This window comes from Vidua macroura, chromosome 5 (assembly GCF_024509145.1).
Source record: "Vidua macroura isolate BioBank_ID:100142 chromosome 5, ASM2450914v1, whole genome shotgun sequence".
Lineage (NCBI taxonomy): Eukaryota > Metazoa > Chordata > Aves > Passeriformes > Viduidae > Vidua > Vidua macroura.
The window spans coordinates 17,346,770-17,374,712 of record NC_071575.1 but is presented as its reverse complement, the minus strand read 5'-3'; the positions used below and the strand labels follow the sequence as shown (position 1 = coordinate 17,374,712).

At 43.5% G+C, this 27,943-nt stretch overlaps 1 protein-coding gene and 1 long non-coding RNA gene across 5 annotated transcripts in view; one reads left to right on the top strand and one right to left on the bottom strand.

Annotated features, from left to right (window-relative positions):
• Positions 1-27,918, top strand: part of GSG1 (germ cell associated 1) — a 74,944-nt gene extending 47,026 nt beyond the window's left edge. For 2 of the 4 annotated variants that reach the window (XM_053978726.1, XM_053978727.1), the window contains 6 exons: positions 15,958-16,024; positions 20,336-20,654; positions 23,157-23,204; positions 25,253-25,405; positions 25,525-25,636; positions 26,845-27,918. In XM_053978726.1, the coding sequence (XP_053834701.1) occupies positions 20,336-20,654; positions 23,157-23,204; positions 25,253-25,405; positions 25,525-25,636; positions 26,845-27,157 (945 nt within the window). In that variant the 5' untranslated portion in view covers positions 15,958-16,024 and the 3' untranslated portion in view covers positions 27,158-27,918. Of the gene's footprint in view, positions 1-15,957; positions 16,025-18,125; positions 18,233-20,118; positions 20,197-20,335; positions 20,655-23,156; positions 23,205-25,252; positions 25,406-25,524; positions 25,637-26,844 lie in introns of those variants that run through there. The other 2 variants (XM_053978728.1, XM_053978725.1) reach the window with 2 other exon arrangements.
• On the bottom strand, positions 268-11,737 carry LOC128808027 (uncharacterized). Its single transcript, XR_008437341.1, has 3 exons — positions 11,695-11,737; positions 10,509-10,618; positions 268-522 (listed from the first exon to the last, which is right to left on the bottom strand). It is a non-coding gene; the product is annotated as an uncharacterized LOC128808027 (long non-coding RNA).
• Positions 27,919-27,943: the final 25 nt, after the last annotated feature.

Here is a 27,943-nt window from a genome sequence, read left to right as displayed (position 1 = left end):
CACATACCTGTTTTCTGAGCACATTGCATCTGTAAGGGCTAGTGCCAGGCAGTCGTTTGCACTGGACCAGTCTCAGAGGCAAGCCCTGGCTGTGGAGAGCTCTGTAAATGGGATCATAAGTAAGAAAACAAGCGTCTACCTGAGCACTTCAAATGGTCAGTCTCGACAAAGAGCTCATCAGAAGGACCTCACAGGGCTCTGTGGTAGCACTAGTGTTATTCAACACACTTGTAATGGTCTGGACAGGAACATGAGCAGTGAGTTTACTTGAATCCCACAGTTATTTCAGAGAGGCAACATAAAGCTGGCTGCAAAGGGTTGCAGAAAATCTCCTGGCAGTGAGTGCCTAGGCTCTCCCTGGTAGACAAAATTCAGTGGTGGCAAATGCAAGGGAATTCCAGTAGGAAGAAAACAGTCTGGCTGTACAGATATATTGAATGCCTCTAAGTCAGCTTCTACCAGCAGAGTAAGAAATTCTTGGATTCATTGCAGACAGGCTGCTGAAAACAGTCTCTCAGGGCTCTGTTGAGGTCAAAAACCAAAAAAGAAATGTTAGGAATGAGTACAGAAGAAACAAAGAACATGATTATGCTTCTGTGTACTTCAAGGTCTGCTGAAAGTCTGAAAGTTGTGAGTGCTTCTAGTTACTACACTGAAGAGCATAAAGAAACACTAGTAAGAGAAGAGAAGACATCAACAATGATCAGAAGTAGGAGAAGTTTCTGGGTAAACACAGATTGCTAATCTTGAAGAAGAGATGCCTGAAAGGGAATCACAAATGGTATGGAGAATGTCAACAAAGAACAAACATTCATGCAGTTCCATATCACAAAAACTAATGGCACCTGATAAACTGGTTAGGCAACAGGTTTAAAATAAACAAGCTATGGACTTTTCCACGTAGGCATCAAGGAATAATGGAACTCTGCCACAGACCATTGATGGAAGACAAAGGGGTTGGGCACATCTATGCAGCGCATTTCCTTTGGAGACTGTCAAATGCAGCAGCACAGATGGAGCTCAGAAGGCAGACTGGGATACACAGTTTGTATTTCCTCTGTTTCTTATACTTCTTTTATAAGTACTTATAAGGTGATTGCAAGAGATACTGCTTCTTCAGTCTGGGCTAGCACAGGTCATCTTACATTTCTAGTAAAGCTGTTTTTGGGGGTTTTTGTTGTACAGTAATTTCCATATTATTATCTGACCACTGGTGACATATTGCAGAAGTGGAAAGTGAACTGATGAGCTGGAAAAGAGAACAAACTTCCAGATGAAGAGCTGACCTCTCTTAAGGACATTCCTAATATTCTTTGCACTGGTGTGCTAGAACATGCCATAATCCAGAAATGAGGACTTTTGAGTGAAAGTAAGCAAAGATTGTGGAAGTGTTCTTAAAATGAGGACAGCATTGTTTTCCCTATTAGCTTTACTTTCCTTAGATTTCCTTAGTAGATTTCCTTAGACATTTAGAAGATAGAAGAGACGTATTCTTCCCTTGCAGTAAATATGCTCTGGCTGTCTGATCAAAGCAGTTACACCTGTCCAAGCAGGAAATATCAAATTTTGTATCAGCAATTAAATTTGGATTCTGTGTATTTGCAATTGTGAGTAGTACATTTGCAGAAATAACTGAGAGTAAAATTTGTCTCCAGGGATGTTGGCCTTTCCAGCTTGCACAGATTCATTGCTTGGAGACAAATTTCAATTAAGGAGAATAATTTTTTATGAATAAGCTGAGAGGAGGTGTAAGCTGTCCATAGACAATCTTTGCAGAAGAAAAGATAACTAGATACAAGTCCAGGACGGTGGAGTGCTGGTAAGAGAAGGATGTTGTTTGGGGCTTAGCACAGTTTCACCCAGAAGCCCTCTTAGACACAGCCTCCCTGGAGGTGTTTCACAGTTTAAGATCCTGTCACAGCTCTGGGGAAGGAACAAATATTCTCTCTGCAAACAAAACTATGTTTTACAAAATTATGCTATGGTTTATTTTGCCTTTTCCATTTCAAATGCCTCTATTGCTGATGCCTGCCATATTGTTTAATGACCAGTCCCTCCTCAGAGAATACAGCTTTTAGGATGATGCACATCATGAACTATTTCAGCTGTGGTCCTGCTTTTTTTTCCTATTGTGTTCTGCCCAGTTTCTGACTCCACCTTCTCTGCTGCCCAGCCTCCTCAGTAGACAATGTTTTTCCATTTAATTTTATGAGACTAATGAAAGGCATTTTCATCCCCTCCCCCAGAACTGGAGAAGAAAAGCCCACATCTGGAGGCTATTCACAGCTGGAAGATCTCTTCTGACCTTCCTTGCTTTGAAATCCAATCCATGTAACCTTCTGTCTAAATACTCTGTTACAGACATGGCAGAAAGAGGCTTTGTGAGGGGAGTCTGTGGAGAAACCAGTGATTCTGACATCCTTTTACAAGTGCAAGACTTCAAGACTTTCTTCGCTACAAGGGAATTTTTATTTGGGTTTATGGGTTTCCTTCTTTCAAGGTCTCCAAATACACATTTTGGTAGCAATTAGAAAAGGGAGCCTTATTCTTCTGAGGTGTTAAAGCAACAGTTAAAATGAGTTGTCTGAAACATTGCATAGGTTCCAACATCCACAACTGACTTTGTCCAAATGGTCCAGCCAGTGGTCTGTGGGCTGCATTTTGTCTGTAGGACAGTTCACCCAGACTTCTAGTGACTTCCACCACTGAAGAATAAAACTTCATGTTTCTTGAATCCTCCTTGCCTCCTTAGAGTAAATTGCTGTAATCTGACCCCTGCTAGCCAGAAAGTTGGATAATTTATAATTCAATTTTAAATACCTCAGAACAGAAATGTACTTGTTATCGCTGGCTTTGCTTAGCCTGTATAGGCTTTCTTCTATGACTACATCATGGAGTGCTTTACAATGCTTACAACCACACTCATCATTGTCATAAATGCCCCTGTCATGACTAATAGGACAAAGATCATTGAAATGGTGGTCTGGAATTTAAGGCCTGGCACAGAGGACACAGGTGTGTCTTTTCCCTAAAGTAATTTTAAAAACCCCAAAAAACGTGAGGGGGGTGTCCCGTTTGTTCCCCAAAGGGAGTCTGTCTGTTTTTATGTCCTGAGACTGGCCAGCAGCTCCCTGTGCCTTTCCTATGGGAGTTCACTGTTTTTCACCAATAGCCTCAGGTGTTTCACCCTGCATCGGATATCTGGGACCTGAATGGGTCCAACTACCTTAACTTCTGGCACCATACCAAGGTACTGCTTGCTTCCTTGCCTGGAAACATCTGCCTTGATGTTCCTTCTTGTATTGCAAATCTGAACAGACTAGAGATGCTGTATTCTTCTATGTTAGTATAATTTGGGAACTATTTCTGTCTGGTTGTTGAACTCTTAAAGTAAGTGAGCCCTGTTCTGAAAAGAATAGATGTATTGTGTATGTACATGCACTCAAGAGCTGGAAGAATATATTATAATAGATCTGTCTCAATTTTCTAGTCCTCAGTCCCAGAGAGACTAAAGGCATTCATTCACCTTTTGATAAGTTAACTATTGCAGGATGTGATTTATGCTGTTCTATTTCACATCATACCACTACAGGCACTGTTCAGCTTGTGTGTCATAACTCAGAGGATAGCAATAAACCACTGAACAAGAGTGGCTTAAACCATGACAGATTTTATAGATACTTGTCTGACTCAATTTAGTTTTCCAGGCTGCCCCACAAATGTAATGTAATTTAATGGTCTGCACATATTTGGGCCATATTCAGCCTATGTGCTACCTCAGTTTGACTCACATATTGTGACTGTTTCCCTGGTAAGCCTGCTGAAGGAACAATGGGTTAATAGCTCTGGAGAATAAGTGAATATTTTTTTTTCTTTTCTCAATCTTGAATTATTTTTTTAGTGAGACAGAACATCCGGAATAGACATGTATTTTGGGGAATATGGCTGCTTGTGCCTAGAGCTAGTGTCTCTATATCCTCATAGAGCCAGGTAGCACTGAACCATGGAACCTTTGTAGCACTGGAATTAAATTTGCACTGGCATGAAAGGCAAGCACAATGCTCATTACTCTTACTGACAACTTATTCTAACGGTCTGAGGAAACAAACCAAACTGTATTATTACTAATGATTATTACTGTTATCTGCTCTATGGCAATGCTGGGAAGCCAGGCCCCAGTGTGCCAGATGCTGGTCAGAAATATCATCAGCCACCACTGCTCTTGGAAATCCATGTGATGCTGAAAGGCAGTAGTCATCACCTGCATGGCTATCACGGAGATCTGTGTCCCTGTTTCAGAGTGCAATGCCTGGCCTGAAAGAAAACCATTTTCTTTTCAATTTCTCTTCAGTTTTGATACTTTGCGGAGTATTTCTATAGGTGTGATGCTGACCTTCGCGCCTCAGTTATTCTGTTTCTGTTGATCACAATGCTGTCATCAGGAGCAGCAAGATCAGCTTCTGGAGGTAACCAGTCCTGTCCCACTGGGATTGTAGCCTCTTTGCCTGCTGTGGCAGCTGGACATGGTCACTGCTGCAGCTCCCACAGACTGCTCTGGGACTGTGGTTCCTTAATAATTCTGAAAATCTGAGTCTTGCTCCCAGCATTGCAAGTGCTGTGCTTCCTTTTGACAGGGTGGTGAACCAAGGCAGGACAGGGCCGGACAGGCAGTTTTGCTGAAGAACTGGGTTTGCATACACAGTGATGAAACTTTGTCTTGGAAGGACAGAGGCAAGTGGAATATGCTGCTTAAGGGAGAAGATCCAGAAGAAAATATCTGGTGTAATGGAAATAAACGAAATTTTTAGTTGAATATCAGGACTGACTTTTGTTGGTGTGTGGAGTAGCTTCCCAAGGGAAACCCAGTAATGGAAGCCTATCAGTTCTGGTCTCCAATGCTGGACTGGACACAGCAGGACACACTGCAGGCCAGGAAATTAACTTGCTTTGTCTGGGATTAAGACTATGGGTGTAATCCTGCACCACAAAAAAGCAATGTGAGTGTTGTCAGTGACCTCAGGGAACACTGGCTTCTTCTAACCAGAAGGCATCAGTGCTGATTTTCTATGTCTCCTCTGCACTCGAAGGTGTTTCTTATCAGTGCAGCTGTGTCATGCCCTTCCATTCAATTCTGCTGCTTACTCCCTTCAGGCAGCTGTTAAGGAATGGTCCTGAGAGTTTCAGATGCACAGAGCATTAGAAGAAGAGAGCCAGATATACTTCTCACCTGCCGGGATGGGAGGGAGCACATCCCTGTTGTGCATGAGGTTTGCCAGACTGTGTTCATTTCACAGAATCATAGAATGGTTAAAGTTGGAGAAGACCTCTAAGATCACCAAGTCCAACTGTCCAGCTAGCACCACCACCATGTTCACCACTAAACCATGTCCTCAAGTATTGTTGATTAACAGAAACTCACCCTGGCCTCTGATGTGGCAGAGACAGGGAAAGGCAAAAGCAAAGGAATTGATGCCTTTCTACCAGGCTTTGTCTTATTTCCTTCCCTTCACTTGTGCCCCCTGCTGCCCTGGGGCTACTCTGCCCTGTAGCCCTTACAGCAGAGGTAGGTGACTATTTTTGCTCTTTTGTGCTAATGACTGGTCCCAGTGGACATCTGTCTCTTGCCAGGTGCATCCCAGCACAGCTATCCTCCTAGTTCTTCCCAGCGCTCCCAAATGCTAAGGTGTGTTAGTACTGGGGTACACAGGGCAGTGGTGAGAAGGGTGGAGGCAAATAACTGTGGTTTTAAAAGTAAATAATTTATGCAACAATAACCTCTCCACCCAGGTAATCAGCTCGAACAAACATTCTGCATGTCAAAGGTGTTTCTGGAGATAAGGGTTAGCACAATGAGACTCCTGCTTTCTTGGCTTTATCTAGTGCTCAGCACTTAATGCCACCTTGCTCTCTGCTGAATGCCTCTAGGTGCCCCAGCAGAGGTTACCAGTCAGGGGCAAAACTTCAGGGGGAAGTCTTTGCACTGACAATAAGGACAGAAAGCTTCCAGCATGCTAAGTGTGCATTTTCCAAGATGGCTGAACATAGCCCCTAAAACTTTGCCCATGATGCGGAAAGTGAAGTATTTGCCTTAGGAAGAAAATGGACAGATATGAACAAAAATACATTCTGATGGCTGGGAAATTAGGCTCACAGCTGCAAATTGTACTTGTGCTCACAAAGCAGGCTGAGGCTTTTTTTTTTTTTTCTTTTCTTTTTTCTTTTTTTTCCCCCTTTCTTTTCCTTTTTTAATACTCATACAAATATTGGTTGATGGAGATAATCTCTTTCTCCTGGACTACCTGACCATGGAGAGCTCAACAAAAGAAGTCCTGGAGTTTGCTGCTGAAGGTTCAAGACTCAGGCTTGTGACCTTCCTGTGGTATATTGGCAGGCCATTACCATGTTGTGATGGTTGCCTAGCAAGGTAGTGACACTTGTGCTGAGGAACAGTGACAGCTGTGTCACACCTGCGGGCTGGTGAGGCTGAAACTCCATAGTATTTGTTTTGCAATGGCGCAAAGCTTGCATCAGTGTATCCCTAAGTCAATGGGAGCTGGTGTAGTGACAGGGTGACACTGTCTACTTGCTCACCTAACTTGTAGCACAGACTGCCCTGCAGTGGCTCTCTGGCTTGGCGCTACCGGCGGCCCCGCAAACAGAAATGACGGAGCCTTGCTGCGGTGACAGAGGCAGAGACTGAGCGAGAGCTATTTTTGTGTTGTGATGGAGTGAACAAGACCATGGTGTGTAAGAGTCCGTGGGCTGTGATGCAGAAATGTTCTTGTGGGTGGCAGGGTTAGAGGCAAATAACCAACACCACTGCTGCTGCACGGCTGGAAAGAGTGTTGATGGTTAGACCTCAGTAAAGTACCTGCCAGGGGAGATCCTCTTACTAGCAAGTGCTTCTAGGGGGGTTCCTATGGATGTCATCTTTTATCATCTCCTGAACTCATTTATCAGGAAAATTTAATTTCTGCCATATTTGTGTATCACATAAGTGACAGGGAGGAGGACAACAACAGTAAGATCAGCTCAAACTGCACAGATGGATCTCTTAAATGCATTTGAACAACAAAATGCTATGGCTACCTTCTTATAGTAAAGTGTGTATTGGCATGTGACAGGGAGATTGGAGACAGTATCCTGTCTCACAGTGCCACTATAGAGGATATGGGAATCAAAATAAATAGTCTCCAGGCTAAAAACCTCAACAGGAAAGACATCACTCTGAAATGTATGAGGGGAATAGCGAGTGGGACAACTTTTTCATTGTTTCAGTCCCACTAACTTCTGTGTCCAAGCTGACCAGTGGAAGTATAACTTGGCACCCTCTAAAGTCTTGATCCCCTGAGAAGTCATATCAGAGACAATATTAGTGTATTCTCCAGTTGGTACAAATCTGTAGGATCCCTGACCCTGGAAATGAGATACACAGCTGAGGACAGGAGGACTTGTGCCTTGTGCTATGCTCCTAAGAGGAAGGCAAGCTGGGAAGACCCTGCAGTACAGCCCTGGTGAGATCATTCTGGAGTACTGCCTTCTATTTCCCTGTTTGAAGTTCTCAAAGGATGCTAAAAACTGGAAAGGACTCAAAATGTAGTTTATGTAAAAGAAAGTTACGAATTGACTTAATTGAAGTCAACAAATATTTCACTTGAGAGATAGATTTCTAGTAGTAAACAGTGCTGGAAGAAAAGGTCTTATCGAAATCTAGGTTACACCTACACTGGTAAATAAAGTGATCCAGGGTTAGTTCTCTGAACCTGAGGGCAAGTGGCACAGCATTCATTTGAATAAAACTTCTTCTCCCCCAAAGAAGGTAGCCTTGCCCAAATAATCTGTTAGGAATGATGGCCTGACCCATGTTGTCAGAGTCAGCCCTGCTGTTAGGAGAGTACCCTCCTGCTGTTCAGACAGCACTGGCTGCCACAAGCCAAAACTTGCCACAAAGCATGCGAACAACATGGAAAATTGCCTGTCAGGGCTTGTGCATGTTTTTAACTGCTTAGGTTGCTAATAGAGAAGTCACCTCAGTGGCTGACAGTGAAGACCATCTAGAAATAGTGTGTACACTCTGAACTGTGAGGTTGGTTAGCTAGTGGGATAGTTTAGGGATAGTAAATTCCTTGTCATTTGAAGTTTTTCAGTCTAGCTTGGATGTCACCCTAAAAAGACAGAGATTTAAGAGAAACCGTGGCCACACTATGGGCAGGAGAAACCCCAAGGGTGAATGTTGTGCACGGGGTCAGAGCAGGTATCTGCTGTGTCCAGCTGTGTCCCTGAAAGGTGTGACCACTACAGGGAAAGCCTCTGTGAGAACCTCCAAACAATTGTAAAGAGACTCGTTCTCCATCATCACTGCTAGGAGCCCTAAGCTCTGTGGAAAGCACTCGATTAAATCTGCCTCTGGGATAGGAGATTGAAGTGGCACTCCCTGCATTCCCTGCTGCTCTCTTCTGTGGGAAGTCTGAGCGCCTACACATAACCTAGTACTTTAGAGAGGCTCTGGGCTCAGAAAAAGAGAGAGAAGATTTTTGGGGGTGGATATAGGCATCCCAAGCCATGACTATTTTCCAAGCAGTGGTGGAATAAGCTGGCTAAGATCCTGCAGACATCAGGTCACTTTCCCTGCCTGTACATTTTGGTTATGGGCTAGTGAGCTGCGTGTCTGAGTCAGGGCACCAGTGAACACCTGGGAAGGTGGAGAAGGAATAGTACAGGAATCTTCCCATTAGAAAATACAGTAAACAAAGCCAGATTGGATGTATGGCTCCTCTGACACCCCTGCCTACGCCTTCCTGAATACATCCCCAAGGCAGCAATTGGTGCTGTCTGGGACAACCTGTACCTTACCATGTTTGATCTGCGACCCACAGGTTTTTTCTTTAGCAACAATGAAAAGACATCAGTAGCTCGTCTGTTCTAGAGGATCTCTAAGCTTCTTGAGGACCTCAGAAGAGCTTTTGAAACAATAGTTTCTAGATCTTTAGTGCAGAGTTTAAGCCAGCTGTAAAAATGGCTAAGAAGGTCTGTGGGGAAGTTCACTATAGATTTTAATTTTCATTTAATAATTTAAAAATGCTTTTTAATCTATGAAGAGAGGGGAACAGGAGATCTGCTCCAACAAAGCCGTGAAGCACATATTTAAGGTCTGTAACAGACTGTGGGTGGAAAGAAACACCAGTAAGCTCAGGAGTAGTTTCCTTTGGAATCTTAGCAATATTGTACTTCCCACGTCACCTTTGTACCAAACCTGGAGCATGATGATTGCAGAGGGAGCTGTTTTCCTGGTCTGCTGTGTTAGCCCTAGAGGTTTTTCAAGGCTGGAATAATAAATGTGGTACAGTAGGATTGACTGAACTCTCCTAGGGCCAGTTGGGAAATGCTCAATAAGGTTGGACTTCAGGTGTCCCTTAGCAGAGCCCAAGGGCATCCTTAGGATTGCAACACAGACAAATTTACCAGACATGGTAAAGGGCCCTAGCACAGGTCAGTCTCCTGCTTTGAAAGGGGCGTGGCTGACCTGTGACCATCCAGTCATGAACTGAAATGCTAGGGATGTTGAAAGTCAGGATTACATTGGTAAAGCTGCGTGTGAGGCTTCATGACTGATGGGAGTAATTGACAATATTTATTTTCCAGCACTGGATTGGAGTGAAATACTAGCTCTTCAATCCCTTGTTTTAATCCAACCCTCTGAAATCTGAGTTCAAACCAAAGCAAAACAGAAAATTCTTGTTTTAAAGGCAAGGAGAGTGGGAGAGAAGCCCCTAATCAAAATGTCCTGATAATTAAAAAATCTGCTGGTGAAAACTAATATTGTAGAGTAATGCAGAGAGCAGGAGCTGAACCTTCCCACTTCTTACCCAGAGCTGAAGACTGACCATGAGTGACGGCAGCATGCTTAGGCAATGCTCTCTCAAAGCCACCCTCTTTACCACTGACCTAGCCCCTAAATCTTCACCATGGTGTCCTCAGTGTAACTCACCCATGTTTCAGCCTGGTGGGAGCAGTCCCTCTGAGCTGTGTTCCCTCCTTTTCTCTCCATCCAGTCTCCTAATTTCATAGCCTATTCCAGGCTGAACACTTCTTTTTTTTTTCTCCTTTGTGTCATCCAGGAAACACACCCACCTCTCTTGCTCCAGCCTCATATTCTGCCTCACTCAGAGATTCTGTAGCTCATGTGAAGTAATTTCAAGCAATGCTAACTATGGCAATTTTTTTTTTAACCATGGAAATTAGGGATTGGATAATCTTGCTAGCTCATCCAGTCCATTATTTTACATTCTAGCCTAGCCCAATTCCTGCAAGATTCTTGCCTGCAATGCATTTTCCAGTGCATTATCCAGCCTGCATCCTTTGCTTCCCATGAGAAACTCTGCCACAGAGGATTATTTTCACTGTTTGGAAGAGGTTTCTGAAGTTTTCTTTCCATTCTGCCTGACCTAATTTCTTTAAGTTCTGCCTGTGGTAACATGCTAGCTGGGTTCTCCTGCCTTCATGCTTACCTTGTTCAGGTGATGGCAAATAATTCTTGTTCAGTCAAACTGTTTAGCCACAATGCTTAATGCTTAGTTGTAAAGCTCAGCCATAATAGTCCTTGTCTACCTGGAAAAGACTAATATTGAGATTAGCATGTTAATGGGTGCACAGAACACAGCAGACATTGCTGGTAGTGCTGCCTCTGTATTATAAGTCACTTGACACACTCCATCACAAGGTCTGGCTTTAGTTGCTTTTGCCTTTGCCAAACTTGAAACCAACATCATCTAGCTCATGTCTGCTTCAGTAGTTTTATAGGGTTCTTTTTGGTTTTGTTTTTAATTTCAGTCATGACCACTTTGCTATTTCTTGAGAACAAGGCTGGCAGGGGAATATTCTGTTTTATCCACATTTAAAAAATTCTAATTACTTTTTCTTTAAAAACCCAACAACCCACATTTTGAGCAATGTCTTGCATTAAAATAAGTCACACTTTTTCTGTCAGAAACAGATCTTTTGTCATCTATGACAAAGGCCCCTGCAAATTTGGCTAAATAATGAGCTTTTGAGATATTGCAGCTTGGGCCTGCTCAGAAAAAAAATAATGGGAGCTAGGAAGGACAGTTGTTTATCTTTTTTTTTTAAACTGTGAGCCTGAGTTTAAGACCCAGGTTATAATGTACTTGCACAAAGAGCCCTGGCAGTGGCTGCAGGGTCACCTCGTTCTGGCCTCCCTTGGGCCAGGATGCTGTCACTGTGCCTGGCCCCTCCTTTCCATGGCTGGGTCACCCTTTGGAACTAATGTCCTTGGCCCATGCATGGAATTGGGGTTACCTGGGCATGCGGAAACCTGGCTGTGAGAAAACTGGGAGGTGTGGAGAGAGGAGGAGAGAGAAAACAAACAAACAAAAAAACTAACCAAAAGAAAAGCTAATTAAAAAAAAAATTACAGCAGAAGAGAGGCAGACGCCCAATTTCTCTGCTGGCTGTCTCCAAAATATTTTGTGTTTTTGTTTTCAACCACTGGGGCACTCCTTTCCCTCAGGACTTGTAGGGAAGCCTGGGTGCCCTGAAACTCCCCTGGCACAGCATACACGTGCTGTATCCACCCCATGCCCATGGCAGTGACACCATCTGATCCCGGCATTCCTTGCTCCCTCCAAGGCACGGGGCCAGGGCCCCAGATTGGTGTCACTGCTGCCCTGTCCTGACCTGTCTCCTCCCTGGTGCACAGGTGGCTTCAGCGTGCTGCCCAACACAGCATGCAAAGGCTATGGGAGGCATGAGCCATGGAGATTGGATTTGACAGCAGGACTGTCTGTGAAGTCACAGCTCTAAAATGCCATAAAGGAATGGAAAGGAATCCCAAATCCTCATCAAATCTGAGGAAAAAAGGAGATGTCCTCAATCCTGAATAGTTATCAGGATATCCAGAAAGCTAAAAGGTGCAAATGTAATATCTAGCATGATTGTTTTCAAAGCACCCACTGTAACAAACCCCCTCTGCTCAGCACTGTAAGGAAAGCTGGTCTCATTATTCTCTTCAGACAGCATATTAGACCTTGACTCCTCTGATCTGTGCTTGCTAGCACCCTTGCTCTGTCAGGAAACCCAGTCTGAGGAACTCGCTCGTGCCTTCTGGCCACCATGCTTACTGTATTACTTGCCATGCTGCCTCTTTATTCATTAATCCTTCCCCTCCCAGTTTTCTCTTCCTCCCCCTTTTTTTTTTTTTTTCTCTTGTCAAAGCAAGGAGTTTTTAATAGCTAAAGAACGAAAACACCTCCCACGCCTTGCCTTAAAAAAGCTAACTGTCTTACTCACTCTTTTAGATTTCCAAACCTTTCCTGCTAGCTTGGATGTTTCGTTTGAGGCACTGGTTCCTCAAATACTAGCATGTGAGTAGAACTTTAATGAATTATGTAGCTCAAATGGCCTTGAGAGGACAATCCATGTGAATAAATAAATCAGATGTGGAATGGACACCATAGCATTTTGTAGGGATGGAAAAGTTTTCTGATTTACATTGTGATTTGATTGGAAAAATGAGATATTACAAAGGACTTTATTCCAGGATGGAGTGGTATCTCCCTCGCAAAAAATTTTAACAGTAGGCTTGAAGTTTTTCAGGGTGCTAAGGTCATGGTGATGCAGATGGATTGATTAAATAATCTTTGGAGGTTTCCTCTAACTCTGCTTATTCTGATTCCCCTTGGTGAAATGGAGAAAAAGATAAATTGAAGCAAAGAACAATTGCTTTTGCTTTCTCATTTCCATGAGTGAAACCAAAGTGCAATGTGGTTTAACTGTATTGTTTCAAATGATTTTTTTTTTTTTGCTTTAAAACATATTAAACATATCCTTGACTCCAAGATCACCTGCATCTGTGTGAAGTACTCTTTGCACAGATTAATTTAGGTCCTCTAATTTTTTATTACCAAAACAGAATGTCTCCTGCTGTCTTTGTGCTGATTCCAGTATCAAAAAGGATCCCCTGTGCTGTAGATTTGCCTCTGTGGGAATGACTCCAAAGACCCAACTTTATAGTGTGTGGAAACAAGGGCTATTTTGAACTATCAATCCAGCCATGGCTATGTGGAGCTTAGCACAGTTTACTCTCTTCCTGGACTTAGGTTTGTACACTGCATTGTGCTCCATATTGCTGGAGTAAAATTCCTAGCAACACCCAATTAAAACAAGCACTGAATGTTTACTCCCCATCACTGCCACTGCTTTGACTGCAGTGTAAATGCACCACTAATGACTTGGCCGATGGGAGGGGAAAATGATGTGTCAGAGCCAAGTACAGAACTAGGAATTTGGGCCACCAGCCAGCTGGTTAGATCACAGTGTGTGCCTCTAATGAAACACATTGATTTGTGACTCTTACAATAACATTTTTAGGAAATCACTTCACTGGGTATTTATTTGTGTGTTGGAGCAGCCTGGGCAGGTTGGAAAACTAAAGCAGACACTGTTTACAGAGCAAGAGTAAAATGTTAAGAATGAGATTAATTAATCATTGGAATAACTTCTCTAAGGACATGATGGGTTCTCCATCATGTTCTGCTGCAGAGCCAGTACCAGATAGTTGTATAAAATATGTGCTATATCTCTGGTAGGAGTTCTGTGTATCACTACAAATGATTATCCAAAGTTATTTGGGTTCTGTTACATCTGAGAGGAGACTATGTTGTTGCAATGGTTCCTCTTGATGATAAAAAACCCCAGGAGCCTGTGGTAATCATTGAGTCTGGGTGTTTGTGATTCTGAGTAGTAACAGAATGAGATCTTGTTCGTGGTAGATTTAAAAGTAGCAACAATTTTCATAGAGGGGACTACCAAATTACAAAGGCTCATTCTGCAGAAGTGGACGCCCTGCCAATCTAGTGGCTGATATAATGTGGTGTGATGATTTAGCGAGCTCAGAAAGAATTAAACCATCAATAAAATGACAGACTTGATACATTTCAAAGCATCTGCTCAGATCTCATGGAATTTCTTGGCTACTACATGTTCAGTCAGACAGAAAGACATGGGGGCGAATCCCTGATCACCTTGTAGTATTTCACTGGATGCCTCAGAAGAGCAGATGGGAATAGTGAGCAGTGGATAAGGTAAGCATTTATCTGCTTGGAGTTTTCTACAGACCTTTTCTGGACTGGCACCTCTTTAATATCCTTATAGATCTGTGCATAAATTTGTGGTTTTCTTGTCTGTTTGCAGTTTATGGTTAGCTAAATTACATAAATACTATTTTTTTTCTGTGTGCTCTGGTGAACACATCCTAGAGTTTAAGTCCTCTGTGAAAAGCAACCCCCTAGCCTTATATATAAAATATAGTCTTATATTTCCTACCCAGAAATTAAGACACCTAGAATCTCTAGTGAGTCCTCAAAGTCTTTGTTGCTGCATCTGATTTTTTTTCCTTTTCAGGTTTGCTTTCTGTGTGGTTTTTGAGTGTCTGACAACCATAAAGATTAGGAAAAAAAAATCCAGCCAACTAAGACTTATTTCGAGAAAAAAAAAAAAAAAAAAGGAAAAAAAAAGTAGTTAGGTCCAAACTGACTGATGTGTTTGTCCATCTTTAAGATGCATTTACTTAGTCCAGTTCAATCTTTATTTATGCCACAGTCTCAGTGTCTAGCAATGTAAGCTGATCATCTTAAAAACAGATTTCACCTTTAAATGTGCTTAGACTAGAAAAAAATATGCCTGGTGAGGTCATTTTCAGAGCAAGAGTTAATGCATCATGCAAACAGCTAAATAAAGGTTACAATCTGAGTGGAATTATTCAGAGCTCAGGGAGAAATCTGGCATTTGCAGTCTGTCACTGGGTTTGAGAAGTCTGGCTCTCTCCATGTCACTGTCACTCGGGAGACATCCTGCTTTCTGTGCAGCAGTAAGGGAGGGGACTGCGGCTCCGAATGATCTTCCTGTAAAAACGGCAAAAACAGGAGCGGTGGGAAGTGTCATGTGCAAGGAATGTGTGGAATGAGGGGTGAGTATGAGCCTGTCTCTGTCCAGTTTTCACAGAGCAACTCTATGGGTGTAAATAGCCACCCTTCCTCCTCTCCTTTCCTCTTCAGGTCAGCTGAAGAGCCAATGTCAGGACAGCAAATGGTTCCTGATATCCCTGGAGCATCGCTTCATGGGAGGCTATGGGGAGCTGTGTGCCTCTTGAGACCCACCAGTTAAATATTGGAAGTTTTGGGCCCTATCTGGCAAGGTCTCCTTGACCTTCTTTCCACCAATATCCCTGGGAGTTGAATTTGTCACTTTGGGGCAGGATACACCCAAGCCAGGATGTAGATGGTGATAGAGCCAGAATAAAAATGCATCACTTGTCAACGCCCAGGTTTTTTTAGAGTTGGCAGTCTCCACAGTGGTGTTGTGCGACGATTTTGGGGGGTTTTGCATTTTGTTTCCTTGTTTTGTTTCTATAAGTCGAGCATTTGGCTGATTGCACAGGAAATCAATTGCTATGGGCATTTTCATTTCAATGGGTGAACTTTAAACGAGTCACCAGGGACTGGCTGCTGCTGAGTTCAAAGAGAAGGAGACATCCAAAAACTCTAGCCAAGCCAAATTATGGTGGGAAATATCAGATACAAAGAGGAGAAAACTGAAGGCACAGCAGGGTGAAAGACTGATACAGCTTGATTTTCCTGTCTATAATAGATCAGATTGAGGTGAGGTTAATATAGAAAATTTAAAACAAACCAACCAACCAACCAAGATCTAAACCAAAACCAGATAAAATCCCCATAATTTTGTGAAAGGGAGTTTGTTGAACATCAGGAAACATGCTCTGATATTGGTGTTCAATGAGTTGTGTGCAATAATCTGGGGAAATTTAATGTGATACTTGACAAAATACTGTGAAAAGTGTTAGAAAGAATAGTTTCATGCAGGGCAGAAGGTGAGCAAAAGCTCAGCTCCTGCAATCATTCCTCTTTTTTTTTCTTTTTCCAGTGATTTCAACTGTTCCCAGGCTCAGATAATTCCAAGAGGCGGACCCACACCCCTTTTCAGAGTCAAGGTAAAGAGTTTACGTTCATAAAAGTGTTAAAAAAAAAAAAAAAAAAAAAAAGAAGGCTATGGGGGGAGGAATTTCAAGGGAAGGAATGGAAGTCTAAACTTCAGTGTTGCTTTCCCCCAGCATACATGTGAGCAGCAGAGACTCCTGAAAAGAAGGCTAGAGAAAGATTGCCATCTTCTGGAAGGATAAATATCTGCCATTATTCAGAATACTAAATCTGCTATAAGCATATTTTTTAAACCATAGCATATTTCTGATAAATTTATTTGCCAACATGAATTCTTATCCATATTAAACTAATTCAGTTTAATTTCATCGATATATATGCCATGAACCCAGCTTTAGAAACTGACAGAGAATCTTGGGTTTTAATGATAGTCTAACCAAGCTTAAAATTAGGAAGGTGTTAAGGATTATCAGTAAAGGTGGACTTTATCTGTTCTTGAGCTCATAAACCAGGCTTTTTTTTTTTTTTAACTGAGCATTTAGAAGTTAAATTTAAGGTATCCAGATGCAGACAGACTGAAAAAAAGAAAGAAAAAAGAAATCACTCTCCTTTCAAATGGCATCAGCTGTTGTTCTACCTACTTGAGTAAATTAAGTACATCTGTTTCAAACAGAACCTTTTTATTAATCAACAACTTGCAAGCAGTCCATGGAGCACAGGGACATTTAGCATTGCTTTCAGTTAGTCCGTCTTAGAAACGCTTATCTATATTAGAGGAGTTTATGCAGTGATGGGGATTAAAATAACCACAGAGCTACTGCCCATTCTGCTCAGGGCAGGAAGGGTCAGGAGCCCAGGACAGCACAGCCCATGTGCTGGACCGTGAATTTCTCCTTCTGCTGCCCCATGCTGTGTGGGGCTGTCACAGGCTGTACTGTCACCCAGAGCTATTCCAGCACCTGCCTCCAGCCTCTGGGCTCTGGTGTTGGACATGGGGGATGAGGATGGATGGACCACTTGTTTCCTCTGTCTTGGCAGAGCAGCTTGCCGGGAACCTGCCTTGTTCCCTCCCAGTGGTGGTACAAGCTTCATCTACTTGGCACTGGGCAAAGTGCTTGTGGGGAAGACAGGATGTGTCTTCCTTTGGGATGTTCCCCTGCCTTGCAGTTTGATTCGGTGCAGCTCTGCTCCATGGCGTCTAGTACATTCTCATGAGAGGTGATGTTGTTCTTACTTTTCATGGGTTTGATACCACACAGGTATTTTGAGAGCCTTTAAACTTTCAGGACAAGAGCTCAGAGGTGACTTTGTGAATGTGAATCTATGTCTCTTCTTACTAGGTTCCCAAATTCATCCAATGTGAACCAGCTGGGATTCCCAGTGACCTTCGCATTTTGGTAAAAGTTGCCACTACAAGTGACACTGACAATCTACCTCATTCTTCTGTGCTTTGACTATTGGCTGGACTTGCTGCTGTTTCAAATACCTCCTTCGTGGTAGTGATGCCATGGCGTCAGCCTGCCACTCAGCAGCTCTTCTGCTAAGGGGCACCTTTTGGCATCAAAATTTCCAGTGCCCATGGGGAGAGCTGTATTGGTATCTCTTCAGGGACTGAAATCCTCAGTCTTCAGAGTAGATGCAGTTGCATAAACTTTCCTCTCCCCATTTTTTTTTATTCTGCCCTTTCTGCAGCTATCAGGTGTGGCCAGGAAGATATCCTAGGGCCAGGATGCTTTTGGTCTTTGCCATTCCGCTGAGACAGTGCACAGTGCAAGGGATGACCTGACACCAAAGGTGCTGGCAGTTTCCCAGCTAAGGTCACTCCTCCCCTGTACCATTGGCCAAAGCTGCCATTTTCCTCCATACAAATAGCACCCAAATAGCTACCACATGGGGGTGGCTGGAATCTTTCAGTGTTTCAAAGAAACTTTCTACTCCATTAATACAGGTCACTCTTCTGTACTTAATCCCAACCCGCCGCACCAATCGCTTCCCATATAATCTCCCAGAACAGCTGTGCTGTGATTGCATTGTGGATTACAAAATGACCATTTTCCACAAAACAGCTGCTGATCAGAAGGATAGCATTTAATAATCTCTGGTGAGGAGAAGGAGGAGGGGACCAGACAAAGGAGGAAGGGATTTTGCTGCAATTGAGTTTCTTGGAGGATATAGAGATGAACAAAACCGCAGACAAAGCATGAGTTCCACTTCTGTGCTGTTCATCCAAATTAACAGGACTTCAAAGACTTGCTGCTAAGGTAAATTCAACTATCATTCCTTTTGGGGCTATCTAGGTATTACGGTGGGTTGCTATCAGTGAGTGCTTGGCTTTTGTGAAGGGAAGCTTTTCTAACAATGTTTTCAGGAAGTAGTTCAGATTTGCTTCTCATTCCATATGTCTTCTACATCCTTGATCCACTTCCTACTTCTGACTCATTTGTTTCTTGTACTTTTTATGTCTTTTCCTTAACACTCTTCCTGAAATTATACGGCCTTTCAACTACTGTCATAAATCAACTGGAGAGAATATTTTTCCCACTACTGAAGATTTAAATTAGAAAGATGATTTTTGTAAATATTGTGAGTGGAATTTTTTTGTTAAATAAAAGCATTAGCAACCCAAAACCTGATGACAGAAAATCTTATAATTAAACATTGATGAAAAACTGAAAAACTTTGTGTGCTGAAAGTTTCAATTTTCAGGTAAAAAAATAGTTTTGAGAAGAGCAATTTTGTCTGCAACTTCCTTTTCAGTCATAAGCCAAATTTTCTACCAAAAAAACCTTTCAGTGAGAAGTTTGCCACTAATCTTAGACAGAAACTCTTCCTAGTAGGTGTCTTTTCTGCAAAAATGGTGATATTCAGCATGCCTTCAAATCATTAAAGCCATTAGTTATGGCATCACTAAGACATTACCATCCCTAGGGTGCAGAAAGAAATGTCCTGGTGAAGAGACAAAAGAAGCCTGAGTATGAAACAACACAAGAAAATTTCAGGACCTGAGTATTTTCTTGCTTTCAATGAGGGTTTTTGGGGTCAGCACTGCTTTCTCAGTGTGATGAGATCCTGGTTTTTAAGAGGAGCTTCTGCACTGTCTTTGTTGACCGTGTTTCCAAGCTTGCTGGGTAGCAGAAAAAAATGATTCTAACTGCACCACTTTTATCTGTGGTGCAGTCACAGACAATGGAAAGCTGGCTCTTGTATTGTTTATTTATAGTGATGTCCACAGAACTGTCTTTCTCACTCGTTCAGTGTTGGGTGAGTCAGCCAAAGTTAAGTGAAGAGGACCCACAGCAGGCAGCGTCTGTACAAACTGAATCTATTCATGGGTAAATAGATTTTCAGAGTCATAAATAGGAAAGGGTGGGAGTATCTGGATGAAGTTGTGCCAAACATAGGGAGTGCCACGTAGGAAGAGACATGCATTGATTACATGAAAGTTGATGTGTGGGTAGCTGACATCTAATCAATCTATGGAGTGATATTTTGGGGTTCTCAGGAGTCAATGTAGGGTTTTGCATGAACCCTAAAGTCTTCATCTTCCCTCTGAGTGAGAAAGTCCCTGGTTCACCAACTGCTTTTTGAATTGCTTTAAGTAATGAGATGAAATCAGTAAGAATGTTTGTAGCAACATTCACCCTTATAGGAAAAAAAAAAAAACCTTTGGCACTTGGTGTGAAAGCAAAAACACTGCCATCCCACCACCCTACCAAATTTCTGATGTGCAGATGAGAGCTCAGGGGGAAAGTGCTGCTCTGTGGCTTGTACTTAAGCTATCAGGTCTGGAGAGCTGGGTGTTCTCTCTGAGCTGGTTATTGCTTTGATGTGTGACCTTCAGTGATATGGGAACATTTTCCTGCCTTTTCCCACTGAGAAATCACTATACTCTCTACCTCCCTCGGTACAGCAATGAGCTGCTTGAAAAAGTGTTTTGGGACACTTGGCAGCAAGATTTCTCATTTAGTTGGAGAGAGCATCCATTGTATCTCATGTAAAGGCAGCACATGGTATTCAGGGAAGTTGGTTAACAGTTTCTCCCTGTCATCTCTGAGATGGATGAATGATGTTCCTTGCGTTTTGCTTGTGTGCTCAGATACCTCAATGCACTCAGCCCTGCTATGTCACCCTCTCTTCCCCAGTACAGATATTCAGCGTATTTTGAAATGTTGAAGCTGAGCAGGTCCACTGCCCTGGCTTTCAAGAAATGGTTCTTCCACGCTGGGTGAGCTTTTAGGATGTTGTGAGGAGGGCAGAATGTTCATAACCCCTCCCCACAGCTGCATGGTGGGAAAAGGTGGGATTCATAAGGCTATGTGGGACGAGTGGCCAGTGTGATGGTCTCTCCTATTTGTGTGTTGTAGATGGAGCTGCTGAAGGGACTGCCATTGCGCCGCACTTTCCTGGCTGTCATCCTGAACCTGCTGGCTCTCACCCTCTCCACCACAGCCTTGCTGGGCAGCTACTGGTGCACTGGGACCCAGAAAGTACCCAAGCCTTTGTGTGGGAAGAGCAAAGCCTCCCAGTGCGTGGGAGTCCCCATGCCATCTGATGCAGATGCGAGCAATGTTTCTTCTGAGGACACAGTGCACTACAGCTGGGAGACTGGAGATGACCGCTTTGCCTTCAGATACTTCCACACAGGGATGTGGCTTTCCTGTGAAGAGAGCATGGAAGGGCCAGGTAGTGTGTTGCTAAGGTAGCCACAACATATTGCCTTGTATTTACTCCACAGAAGTTTGAAACTGAAAGGTAGAATGCTGAGAACATGTGGAAGAAAAGTATTCTTCCTTTTCCTAGATTATATCAGACCTGTGCACTGGTGCAGTCAGTATATTTCTGTCCTTCACTGGAATGTTCACAGAGCAGGGAAATGGAGAGTGGTTGTCTCTGGTGTGCCCTTTGGTCTGGAATAGGGCCTGTGAAGTGTGAGTGATGGTGGTGGCAGTGACATTATGATGACAATGTTCGTCCTGATGGGAATTTCCATGAGCCTCCTTTCCCTTTCCCCATATCTCCATTCCTATACACAGTTTACTTCATGCTCTTCAGGGTAAATTTGTGCATGTCCTCTCAGAAATTTAAGTACAGTGATTTTATGTAGATGTTAATTTTTAGCTATCACTGTGAGGACTACAATAGTTGGTGTTCTTAAATCATCAAACTGAGTAGCTTTGTGTTGTTAAACAGAAACTGGGCTTTTCTTAAAAAAACAAATAAATAAAACAGAGAAAGGTAATTACTGCCTTATAGATACCGAGAAAACCTGGAGGATCTGAACCCAAAGGAACTAAAGCTGGGAGGTAAATTGACCTAAGGATTAGAGCTGCAATATTGTACTTGCTTTTGGTTTTCGTGATACTGTGACAGGTTTCGTTAGTGATTTTTGACCATGTGGGACTGGCACTGTAAATCCTGAAGTGCCAGGGCCTGGTTGTGCAACCTGTACTAGACCCCTTTGGTGCTTCCCTTCACCCTTGACTTGTTCCTGCCCAGATCTGCTCAAGTCCTTCTGCTGAAACCTGTGCCACACCAGCACAGGTGGGTGCTCTGCAGTGTTCAGATGCCCTTACTGCCTGGTACACACATCAAGGATCAGAACTAATCCAGAAGGTCGCCAACACAGAGATTTGTACCTAAAAATAGAGTGATGAAAGTCACTTTCATCAGGGCCATTCCCCTGAGCCCACCACCCTCCCTTCAATTCTGCCCAAGTACAAACATCTCACCTTCTTTAACCAAGCCATCCTTCCAGTATAGTATTTTTCATCTCTGTTTCTGTCAGTGTGAAAATAAATAACTGGTGAAGAAAAGCAGACAGAAGGAGGGGTTGGAGCATAAGGAAATGTGCTTGAAATTCTCATGTCCTACCAAGTGGGCTGCTTTTTGTTATGAGCATTTCCAGAAGGGCTGTGGAAGGACATGAGTTTATTTAGGACTGATTTGGGTTGGATTGTGTTTCCATGATGCTTGAGGGAATGAAACTACATCCCTAGACTGATTTCTCTAAACAACTTTTCTATCCACTGGGCAGTCCTGGAATAACCCCAGTGCCTGAAGGAACAGAGAAAGTATGTAAAATCTGGATCACAGCAGAACACGGGATAGAGCACGGGATAGAAGCACAGTCAGTCTCAGTCTTCTGCTTCCTGTAAATCAAGAACAACCCACCCATTACTGTGCATTTTTGAAGCAACTGCATAGACAATAAAAACAACAAAGAAGGGACTACTCTGAACAAGAGGAGTTTGAGTTGAGCTGGAGAAAGGATTTCATTTTCAGGCTAATTGCAGGATCAGTTTAGATGAACCATTACTGAATATCCTCATTAAAGTTCTAGGTGAAGTAGCAAATTGCAAGTTAATGAGAACCACAGATGGCACTAAACTGGGTATCATCCTGAGAGCCGTGGATGACAGAAGTAGCACAGGAGATTTGGAAAGATTAGAACTGGGGATAGAAATTAAGAAAATTAGATTCTTACATGAAGTGGAAAAGTCTGGGAGAAAATACTGTGCCAAGTGGAGGAGAGGGCCCTCAAATGCAGTAATGCAGTATGCAGAGACTTACAGATAATAATGATGGACCCTCAGCTGAGACAGTAGTTTGCCAAAGCAAATATTAACATAATTTGTTGAAATAGCATGCCTGAAATGTGAGGACCAAAGACCATATTTCTGTATGAGTCTCTGCCACAGAAGGGGAACTTGCATCTCTGTCACAAAGTATTTCACTTGGGAAGTTCTTTTTTTTGCTTTCTTCTTTGAGAAGCAGTGCTAGAAATGGTCTTCTGAGATTAGAGTGTGGGAATTCAGCAGAAGTGATGGATCTGCAGTCTGTTACAAGCTACATCCTTAACAGACCTGATCATCAGTAATGTTGTGAATGAGTAGCGAAATATTTTTATTTTTATATTCAGCTGAGGCTAGTAAGATTTACTAATTGCTGAAGCTTTTTTTTCTGAAAAGGTCATTTCTAGTTTTGCAAGCAAATGTTGCCTTCCCATCCTTTGCCTCAGTGAAGGTCTGGAAAGATAGAAAAAGACCGGAGGTGAGACGGTCTGATGGGTAGATTCAGGGATGACTGGATGTATGCACTGAAAAGAGAGTGAGATGAAGAGATTTTCTTTTCCTATATGTTCCCTGCATTGTTTTATAAACTAAAAGCTTTGGTTTTGTGTTTCAGAAGAGAAATGCCGCAGCTTTATTGAGCTTTCACCACCAGCAGAGAGAGGTAAGAGCAAAACCCTGTATTTCACTGTAGCTGTATAGTGCACCTTCTAGGGACAGGGGACCTGCAGCATTTTGCCTGTGTGGGGACAGCAGATTGGGTCCCCAAAGAGCCAGGTATGAAATCCTGTCCTCGTGGTTGCTAAAAGAGGAAAGATTTCCTCCCAGATGTTTGCATAAACCACTACCATTTGTGAAGTCAGTGCTAGAAACCTCAGATTCCCTCCAGTATGAAGTGGGATTTGTTTCATGTAGTAAGTTGCCTGGTCTGGGGTTGTCATCTTGCTGTAGTAAAGGGGAAGAGGATAGATGCAGCCTCTGGGCAGTCCCTCCTACACAGACTACCTGTTAACTCAGTGCTTCCGTTTTGGGGTCTAATACAATGAATCTGGAAGCTGAATCACCTCTTACTTTGTGGTAAGTGAAGAGGACATCTGAAAGTTACGCTTTCAAGGTGAAATCCCTGCCTCATTAAATACAAAACTACATTTGGGTAGGAGAGATTACCCCTCCTGTCATTGTCACATGTCTAAAATCACCCTGTGGATAGCTTCAGTATACTTTGATGTAAGTGTACATATGCTACGGAGATTCTACTTAATGAAGGCTTTCCAGTTGCTGTGGGCTTGCTAACTATTGCCTGAGATGGAGGCTGGAGGCAAGTCATTTCAGAAGATGTTCATATATGAAGGGAAAAGCCTAGGGTGCAGAGCCTGTGACAGCATTCAAACCCTGAAAGCAAGGGTGTAATAAATGCTGGGAATTTGAAAATGCCATTTTCACCCCTTCCTGCACAAAGTATCATCTTAACATGACTGGTGCAGGTGCCATGGTATGGCTGGGTTAGCACTGCACAAGGGGGTGTGACAGCTGACTGTGGGATGGGCTGGATGAGCTGGGTGTGTGCAGAGCAGCTCCACAATTCACAGACAACATTACAAAACCAAATTACACATCATCAGTGGGAAGCCTGGACTCTCAAGGAAAATGATGCAGAGGTCTCTGTGTATGTGTGGTTCCTGCAACATCCAGAATACTTTTGACAGTCTGATCTTTAATGAAATATTCTCCTTGATGGTGCTGCAGCAAGTAAGCCAGCTCCTTTAAACAGGGAATGCAGCTCATCTATTTCTGCTAAAGAGCTGAGTGACTCTATGGCACTAATGATGTTGAGTATTCAAGTCAGTGCCACATTAATTAGGGTTTTCTTCACACTCCTTTTCCCCAGCTGAATGTCTCCTCTACAGCCATTAATAGTTGCTAACAGTAGTATTCACAGTGCTGCTTCATTTGTCAGATTAATGTTTCTTCCTCAGTGAACCCTGTGCTTTTCCACAGCCCAGCATTACAGAGTGCCTTTCTTCATTCTCCTTCCATTCTTACTGCGCAGCTGTAGAACTCAGCTCAGCTGTGGACTCTGATATCACTTAAATCCCACTCGAAATCCCAGCATGAAAGTACCTGCACTCTGTTCAAGAAGCAGGGTGAGCAGTCAGTGTTACTGCCCTGGCTGGATATCAAGCCCAAGAAACATACTTTCATTGTAATTGGGGTTTCAGTGAGAAATGCAGGCTTGCAAGAAGCTTCCTGAATTCCAGAGGCCATGTTCCAGACAGTCATGGATGCACCATATGGTTCTTAAATAGTTGAGTCCCAGGTTAAAAGTTGTTTGCTTTCATTGTTGTGATTAGAGCTTGGATGTGTTCATGGCCAATCCATGACCATCAGATTTTATGCTAATAGTCAACAGCTTGCCCTGTCTTTTTCTCTTTGCTTTCCTCCTTGCTGTTTATGAATAATGCTGGCTTGTTTACAGAGGGCATTTTAGATCCCCTCAGCTCTGCCATGCTAGAGGAGCGAAGCCATCCTCTGTGACATGCACTCTGTCCCCTACAGCATCCATTGATCCCTTGCTCACAGGCTGAGGAGATTGCTTTTGGGTGTTTTCTGTTTTCCTTCATTCCCTTTTATCCAAAGGACATTCTTTCATGATTGGGTTGAGAGAGGGGAGTACTCTTCCTTGAACATGGTTTCATCCTGTATTCCTGGCAGGAATCCTGTGGCTGTCACTGGGATCAGAGATGCTGTACATCAGCTTGCTGCTCATCAGCTTCATCCTCCTGATGGTGGAAATTCTGCATACTGGAAATCCTGTCTGTGGGATGAAACTCAATGCCTTTGCTGCTGTCTCCTCAGTGCTGTCAGGTAAGTGTATTACTGTAGTCTTGGAATCTCAGCACCGGAGAGCGTGCTTTTCCATTCAAGGCTGAAGTATGCTGCTCTGGTTCCTGCTGTAACCTCTTTGCTTTGTCCTTTGTGTCCAGGTCTCCTTGGGATGGTGGCACACATGATGTACAGTCAAGTCTTCCAGGCAACAGTTAATCTGGGACCAGAGGACTGGAGACCTCACACATGGGACTATGGCTGGGCATTCTAGTATGTGAGCTCTGAAGCCATCTTCACCCCCCAGCCTTTAGAGCTTCAGCCATGCCACCCGCTTCCTCCTCCTTTCTTGACATTCTGTGTGTTCCAAAGACAGGTGTACCATGGTTGTCCTACTACTAATCTCCTGTCTTTGCCTCACCATGTTTTAATAAATGGTGGCTGAGCTACTTAAATGAATAGCTACCAAAGGACTGGGAAAACAATGGGGTCACACCTAAACAATTGCCTTCAGCCCTGCTGACTAATTAGGCTTGCCCTTCTGCTGGTTTGCCCTGTTTGGTCTCAACTCTTCCCTGTGTGCAGAGGCCAGTGTCACACGTGTAATGATGCTCTCAAACACACCTTGTTTTTCTGCAATTTTAGTAAGTTGCATGCTGGTTTGTCATCTTCACAAACCAATGTTGGGCCAAAGGGCCTATTCCTGCAACACCAAGCTTAGACATGTGCCTAAAGATGTGGGCACAGCTCAGGCCACAACCAGCAGTCACACCACCTTCTCCAGTGCTGGCTCAGCCATATATTGGCAGCTGCACTGGAGGCCAAGGTCATCTTAAGATGGTACTACATGCAGGAAGGAGGGAAAGCAGGCAATACACCACAGAGTCACTTGTGAGCCAGGAAGAGGAGCTGTGAAAAGCAAGTGGCTCAGTGTGCCTTTCTCTAAAGGATAAAGCAGCCAAGCACAGTGGACATTACATACCTGACCCAAAAAACAGTTGGACAAGCCTTGCAGGTGCCCATGGAAAGTGCGGGTTCAATTTGCAATGCTGTTTTGATGATGGCCATGTTGATTCTCAAACACTCCAGTGCCGTGTGCCATCCGTGGACTTCAAATGCCAGGATGGCAATTTGGTTATGCTCAGGTAGACAAGCCTCATGCGCTTGTCTAGCAATACAGAACTTGCTTCCAAGCTGTTCTCATCTGCTCTGACCAGTTCCAGATGTTCCTGCTGCCTTTTTCCCTGTGTCACTCCCTACCCTGTCATGGGGATGACCAATATTTATCCCACTGATCTAAGAAGAATCTTGTGGTGGGATAACCCCTAAGAACTGTAATGCTATGAGCCTTAATCACTCTAGTTCATGTCTGTGCGCAGTAGGTTCTGCCTGGCAAATCAGGGAGAATTGGGGTGTGTCATGGTGTTCCTTACCCTACATGGCTTTTCACAGCATGTGCTTCTTCTGTGTGTCTCTGGCAGCATGGCATGGGCCTCCTTTACCTGCTGCATGGCCTCTGCTGTCACCACTCTCAATACCTACACCAAGACGATACTGGAGTTCAAAAGGAACCACATCAAGGGATACGATGGAAGCCTCAAGGATCACCCTCAGCATCACCAGTGCTTCATACAGCAAATAAGCAGCTACTATGAGCCCAAAGGCAAGGCCTTCCATTCAGTCTCTGAGGGAGTCGACTTCTACACTGATCTGCAGCAGAAAATACTACAGCGGGAACCAGAGCTGGACCTGGATGAAGTCTTGGGCCAGACAATCGGGGAGGATCGCTGTTAGGGATGAGTGTACAGGGACAGAGCAGTGGGGTTTGGGAGGAACAAGAGCTCTGAACCAAGCACTGGCACCACTGTTAGCAAGTTTTGGGGAGCTCTTCCAGTCTCTACAGGGAGTGAGGAGGCAGGCACTGGGTCGGGGCAACTAGAGTAGAAGTTTGGGGGTCCTCCCTGGTCATATACAGTGTGATGGGTGCCCTCATCTGACAAGGGTGAAACTGGAGGGACATGCTGCTGCCAGCTGTCTCCAAGCACTTTCAGAGTTGAGTCAGATGTCCTAATCCCAGTATTGCACTGGGGAACAGATAGTCAGCACCATCCAGATGGCAAACTGCACTGCTGGATGGTGTCACATTGACCTTCCATCAACACCTCCACTTCACTGCTTATGGTGAAGGCCATCAGTGTTCATATTGATCAGCTGTCACCTTCTCTGAACACCCTGTTTATTCTTAATTTCCAGGCCCAAACTCTTCTCTCTGCCCCCAGATTAAAAGTCCTGCTGCAGTAGGAATAGGGGGTAGCTTTCAGACATTTCTCTCCTCCTCTTTCCTATCTGTAATGACTCCCACACATTCCCTTGCTTTTTGCCCAGAAATCTCCCATTCTGATGTACTTTGCTGTCTGTGTCTTTTTACTGTTTCTTTGCAATCTTTAAGAATTTGGCAGGACTTTTGCTTTTTACGTTACTTCTATTCATCTGCTCCTTTTGTCCATTGTAAAAATATTGCAAACAACCCCTGAATCAAAACCCCAAGCAAACCTGTAATCTCTCAAAGGTGAAACACTG